The 7,066-nt window shown below is 30.1% G+C and overlaps 1 protein-coding gene across 1 annotated transcript; it reads left to right on the forward strand.

The window, feature by feature from the left end:
* Positions 1 to 622: 622 nt before the first annotated feature.
* On the forward strand, positions 623 to 3,409 carry LOC108849559 (probable sucrose-phosphatase 3b). Its single transcript, XM_018623119.2, has 8 exons — positions 623 to 774; positions 1,377 to 1,457; positions 1,548 to 1,952; positions 2,038 to 2,232; positions 2,320 to 2,610; positions 2,694 to 2,880; positions 2,964 to 3,010; positions 3,099 to 3,409. The coding sequence occupies exons 2-8, from the start codon at positions 1,389 to 1,391 to the stop codon at positions 3,186 to 3,188; spliced, it is 1,284 nt and encodes a 427-aa protein (XP_018478621.1). The 5' UTR covers positions 623 to 774; positions 1,377 to 1,388; the 3' UTR covers positions 3,189 to 3,409.
* The last annotated feature ends 3,657 nt before the right edge of the window (positions 3,410 to 7,066 follow it).

Genomic DNA, 7,066 nt, shown 5'->3' on the forward strand with positions numbered 1-7,066 from the left:
AATATATTTTACTAATTAAATGATCAGTAAACAAGTGTTTTGAACCTTTCATTAACTATGCTTTGACTGTCATACATAATAGACTTATATGTTGAAATAGAATGCACATGAAAACCCGATTAAGCATAAATGATTAAGTATTACATCTTTAATTATTTTTTAAAATCTCACATATTGAGATAGCCGATGCGGGGAACATCGATGAACCGTGGACAATCTGCAGTTACATTTTTAGTTGTATTTCTTTTTCTATTTCTTTTTGTTTATGACCATGCTATTGATTTTTCTTTGTTTTCTTATTTTTCTTATAGAAAAATGCCATAATTATATTGATAATTCACCGATAATGCTGTCCACAGATATTTAAGGGTATTTGACAATGTATTCACCATATTTTAAAGAAACCACCAATATTTCAAACTTTGTTTTATTTATAGAAAAAGAAAAATGAAAGAAAAAAGGAGTATGGTAGGTGAAAAAGACCAATTTCTATTATCGACAGATGCTCTGAACTAAACAAAAAAGGGAACAATAGAGGAGCAAATATTCTTTCACTCTTTTAATGCTTTGAAAAGAATCCTGACCGTTGATGCTTGTCTTTTATTGGGTGGATGGGGCGGCATTAACTACGTGGTCCTTATACAATTCGCTGTAACGCCAACACGAGGATTAGTGTGACTGATAAATATTCTCTCCTCTCTTCTCAAGAAAAGAAGAAACCTTCTTTTTTCATCTTACAGGAGAGGAAGAAGAAGAAGAAGCTATAAACACAAGGTTTGCTTTCATCCTTCTTTAATTTAGGGTTTGAGTGTCTCCCCTTGTTAGTGATTTTTGTTGGGGAAATGAGGCAAATGCGATGTCTTTAGATGCTTTGTTACTGCTCTTGCTTAGTGATGCAGCTCATCCCTGTTGATTATGTATTTATTTAAGATGATTTGTTTTTATTTTCCGTTGGTTTGATAAGCATGAGTTTTTTTTCTTTATTTTATTGTTAGTCAGATAAATATTAATGCAGTAGAAACTGATTTTAAGGAGTCTATCTGGATCACCTTTAGAATATTATGTATATGATGTTTTAAGAGCTTTGTAATTAAATTTTTGAACTTTTTGATTTGAATATTGAATAGATTTTGAGCTTTTATAGCACTTACAAGCTTTCTAAAAGCAGAAGAGTATTCTCAGCCTTCTATTGATCTAAACATTGAGTTTCTTTTGGAACTGGTAGCAAAATAGATTATATACTTATTTTGCTTTGTCTAATCTTACCAATTGTTGTGTATGTTAAGAACAAAACACTATATGCTAACTTCTTTATTAACACTTTCCAATATTGTATTATGATCATCAATGACTCTGCCTCTACTGCCTATTCACAGGACACTTCCAATATGGTGATTATGGAACGGCTGAAATCTCCTCCTCCTCTCATGATCGTCTCAGACCTTGATCACACCATGGTATGCCGATTCTGTGGAAAACTCTCAATTTGCATTGGTAGAAGAAGAATAAAAAAAAGGGTTCATGATGTGATTTTGTTTTTACTACAGGTTGATCATCAAGATCATGACAACCTCTCTCTTCTGAGGTTCAACTCACTGTGGGAAGACGCTTACCGCCGTGACTCTCTTCTTGTCTTCTCAACCGCAAGATCACCAATTCTTTACAAAGAGTTGAGAAAAGAGAAACCGTTGTTGACCCCTGATGTCATCATCACATCCATAGGAACCGAGATAGCGTTTGGTAACCCCATGGTTCCTGACCATTCTTGGGTTGAGACCTTGAACAGAGGTAAATGGAACCGGGAGATAGTTCTGGAAGAAACAAGCAAGTTCCCTGAGTTAACCCTTCAGCCTAAAACTGAGCAGAGGCTACACAAGATCAGCTTTTACATTGATGAAGGTAAAGGTGAGGCAGTGACCAAGGAACTTTCACAGTTGCTGGAGAAACGTGGCGTTAAGTGTTTACTTATATATCTTTTGTGTGTGTTTTTATTACTTGGAAACCAAATGGTTTGTTGATTATGGTTTATGTATTCAGTTGGATGTCAAGATTATTCACAGTTGGGGAATGAATCTTGATGTTATACCGCGAGGTGGAGGAAAAGGAGAAGCTCTTGAGTATCTTCTCAAGAAGCTCAAGGCTGAAGGAATGTTTCCTCTCAATACTCTTGCTTGCGGCGACTCTGAACATGATGCTGAGCTATTCAGCATTCCTGATGTTCACGGTGTCATGGTACTGTTCAGTTGTTTCCTTCCTCCATTCTTACCAACACCATTGCCTTTACTGGTTGTTTTTTTTGTCTATGTGTGTTTTATGAAGGTGAGCAACTCCCAAGAAGAGCTATTGAAGTGGCATACTGAAAATGCTTTAAACAACTCAAAGCTCATACATTCAAGCGAGAGATGTGCTGATGGGATTCTTCAAGCTATTGATTATTTCAAGCTTGGCCCAACTCTTTCTCCAAGAGATAGTTCTGAGTTCTTGAATGGAAAGTCGGATATTGCCAATCCTGGTCAAGAAGTTGTGAGATTCTACTTGTTTTACGAGAGGTTGAGACGCGGTGAGATCAAGAAGTATGAAACATACATAAACAGCTTCAAAGAGGCTTGTGTGAGTGTCATAAGATGCAAATGGAATCCATATTTGTCTTATTGACCGGACTAATTAATTACCTTTTCTTGGAACTTTTTTAGGACCAAGATGCTGTCTTTTTTCATCCATCAGGTGCTGAGAAGTCTCTGAGGGACATCTTTGATGAGCTGAGGAAGTATCATGGAGACAAAAGTAGGAAGAAGTTTTGGGTTTGGGTGGATCAGGTTCTGGTAATAGACAACATTCCTGGGAGATGTATAGTGAAGTTTGATAAGTGGGAGCAATACGGTAAGAATGCCATCTTTGGTGACTTATATCAGCAAGTCATATGTTTTAGTAAATGACACTGATGGTTTTGTTACTTTTGGCAGAGGATGAGCGTAAATGCTGCACAACCACTGTTGAATTCACTTCAAAGGTACCTAGATATACTTTTCAAAATTCAAGATAGTATCTGAAGTATCAATTCTTGATGGAATGAGAAATGGACTGCTGAAAATCTGCAGGGAGGAGGATCCTTGGTGTGGGAACAAGTGAAGCAAATATGGTCAGGAGAACCAGAGCTGGATGATGAAAACAGTTGCTGGATTATTTGAATCTTGGAGACTTGTGAATGATGGATATGCAAAAAGTCTTCGGGATTTATCTTCCCTTTCTCCATATATAGTTTTTTTAAGTATAAGTTTTGAAATTGTTTTTGATAATTACCAAAAAAGTGTAATATACTACACTTGAGATTTACAGGAATCAAAAAAAAATGGAGGGCCAACTGGCTTCGAACCGGTTACCTCTGGATCTGCTGCCAAATTCTCTAACACAAAGCTGTGGATCCATCTTTGCTTGTTGTCGTTATTTAGATTAGTACAAAATTTGTCAACAGAGAAAAAATGAATTATTTAGAAAATAGACTTCTTATGAGTTTTATGACTAGTTAGGTTATATTTTGAACAAGATTCTCTACCTTATAATTATTGTTTATATATGTCTTCAAATATATGTGTTTTATTTTCAGTGGTTCATATATTTCCACAAATTGGAAAGTTTCTAAAAAATCAAACAACCAGAAAATAAATCTCAAATTGTAAAACGAAGAAAGAAAGAAATACAGACAGAACACCACCTGTCACCACACCCGAAGTTGATGTTGTAGGAACCACATCTCAAAATGAAGCCATATCCCTTCACATAAATTTGTCCTCACCATCATCATCACCTCTCTTTATTTTTATGTTATCCTATCAAAAATCATTTGATATTTTTTGATACTGAAAGCAAACTTCCTATCCTTCACTCGTTTGACCAATATGAAAATGATGTCACTATATATATATGTCTTCAAACTAATAAAACTAAGGGACAAAACGCAAATGGCAGAAATAAATATTTAATATACACAGAAAATATAGCTCTGAGGATTCCCGCCTTATCCCATTTTAAAAGAAAAACGAATGTTTAAAAAATACATGATTCTGTGTTATTTAAAAAATAATTATCAAACTTTTTAAAAGAAAAAATAATTGATTCTCTTAAGGGTTTATTTGCCAAATAAACAAAGAAATGGAAAACTAAATTTTTAGAAAGATAGTATAGATGACAAGAGAAAAAAGTAGAAAAAAGGGCGAAGTTTAGTTAGGATATCTTCAATTTTAATGTATTTTTTTTCAATAAAATGGAGTAAAATATAATACGAAGTCTGAAATGTTATAACCCAACTTTATATATCACCACATAATGAAATTTATTTTATAAATGGAGTAATTCTTTTTTTTTTGTTCATTACTTTGTTTTGAAGTAAAATATGAAATTAGAATAAAACAATTTTACTTTTTTACTCTATTTTTGAAAAAAATAAAGTTTTACTGTGGATAATGAACTTCTCCAACAGCAGTTTCTAGATAAATATTTCACTAAAAGGAAAATTATAAATGAATTAAATAAGGAAGATTAAGACATGGGTGTGTCTGCAAACAATCTGCAAGAACTTGTTAAGATGTTAAACTGCCGCAGGTTCTTTTGTTATTCATCAACTTTTTCAAAACAAATTAAACTTTAATTTTTTGATAAAAAGTATTAGAAAATTATTTAAAATAAAAGCACCTCGAATGAAAGTATTATTCTAATAATATTAGAATATTATTAAAATAAAAAGTAAGAACACCTCTAGTGGTAGTATTAAACAAATAATTTAACTTTAAAAGAAGAAAAAAGAAAAAATTAGGGGAGATAATGACCAAAAATTATTAGCTAAGAGTTTTAAAGAAACTATGGAATATTAAAAAAAAATACATGTCATTCAAATGATTAACTAACTGAAAAAAAAATTATAATATTAATATTTTTTTGGAAATCTTGATAGTTTCGAACTATCGGAGGTGTTAATAGAAGATGGTTGTTGTTGTTGTTTTGATGTCTTTTCTGTACGATTATATCGTATTCAGATTGAATGTGTTCACTAGTATTAATATCGTCGATAGAAGTTAAATATTTTAGTAATTTTTTATTTTTTTCTATTTTACCTTCTTGTTCGGATCTAATGTATTTACAAGTTTAATATCATTAAGTTTCAATAATATTTAGTATGTGATCTACAAATTAAAAATAAATTGAGTAATTTTTACTTCGAAATGCACTAGTTGATCATATAAGCATTACTTAATATTAATTATGTTATTTCTATTAAAAAATTATATATTAATATAATATTTTATTAATTAATATTGTTGTAATATGTTTATATATGTGCTAGTTATTTACAAATTTTTATGAGTTTAAATTAATTATAAAAATATAAAGATCATAATATAAATAAAAAATAGTTCTGAAGTTATATTTAAAATTTTGCTTTCGGAAAAAAACATTTTTAAGCTTCAAATATATATAGAATTTTAGAAACTTCATAAAATAATATCATTTTGGAAATGTTCTTCGAAACTCCAAACTAACATACTCACTGATAAGGTTGTCCTTAGTAATTTGGGTTTTTGTGAGTACATGGACAAGTTTCCTTTCTTTTACTCAGGTTTTGGACTCGTGTGTTCATATATTTTTTTTCTTTTTCTGCTCTGTGTTCATATATTTCAGAACAATATTTTTTACAGAGAATAAATCTCGCTTAACAAAACTTGAATATGTAAACTCTAAAATATTTATTAACAATTTTGGTTTTCGTCATTCAATTCATCTGATAAATTTATCTATTCTTTTAAACAAGAGATCAATAAACACATGTACCACTAGTGGACTCAGAATTTTGGTAACGTCACTTATAAATAAAAAGGTGAAAGATTCTTCATCTATTTAAGAATAAAAACAACCAAGATGAAGAGGTGGTAACTTGGTAAGGCTTTTTCAATTAATTACAGAGAAGAAACTAGAACGTGACCCAAATATATGAAATATAAAATGTTGACCAAAGTATATTTATATACATATATATGAATAGAAGTGAGCAGTTTACAAAAAATAGAGGTGAACCAAAAAAACTATATAAATAGCAAACATATTAATTGGATTTATCTATTTTATTAAAACAGAAACATTCTGTTGGACCTAACATTTATTTTGTAAGTTTTTAAATTAAATACACATTTATACTTTATAGTTAAACCTACATTAAATCACTAATGTTCCTTTCTTTATACTACTATCCATATTTCCAAACAATATACTTATTTCTTTATACTACTATCAATGTTTCCAAACAATATATTTTATGTACTATCAATGTTTCCAAACAATACAATAATTAATCTTAATTATTTTATATCCATCATTTTCTCTTTAAAATTTTGTAGAAACGTCATAATTTCAGAAATTACAAAATAATGAACTTTAAAATTTGCATTATAAGATTACAAATTATGAAACTATTACAATTTCAATCAAATTAGATTACATATCGGTCATCCATCAGTTCAATCGGTTAGTCTCGGGTTTTAGTGACTTTTTAATATGAATATTTTAAAAAACTAAATTGAATTGTTAGATCTCCGGTTAACCGGTATAATCACAATCGGGTTGAATTTAAAAACACTGATTTAAATACAAAAATATTTTAAATACACACTCTTTAAAAGTTAACAAAATATTTGTTAAGTTATTAGTGAAATTTTTTATCGTAAAATATTCCGCGCTTCCAAAGCGCGGGTCAAAATCTAGTTTACATTTATAATGGAAAGATTGAATTTAGTTTGAACCGGTGAGATGTTTGTTTACAAAACATAAGAAAAAGGCCTTGCTTTTCAGCAGTTTATTATTAACAATAATTTTTAAATTCTATAATGAGTTAGATTTATTTATATTTATAGTGGAGAGATTAAATCATTTAATTTTAACTAACTAATATAATTAGTTAAAATTTACTTGCTTTTAGCAGTTTATAATTAACTAATAACTATGTATGAGTTGTTTGTTGACCAAAAATAAAATAAAACAAATAATAGTCTTTTTGGTATAAAATGGAAACAACGAAGAC

The sequence above is a fragment of the Raphanus sativus genome, chromosome 4 (genome assembly GCF_000801105.2).
Source record: "Raphanus sativus cultivar WK10039 chromosome 4, ASM80110v3, whole genome shotgun sequence".
Lineage (NCBI taxonomy): Eukaryota > Viridiplantae > Streptophyta > Magnoliopsida > Brassicales > Brassicaceae > Raphanus > Raphanus sativus.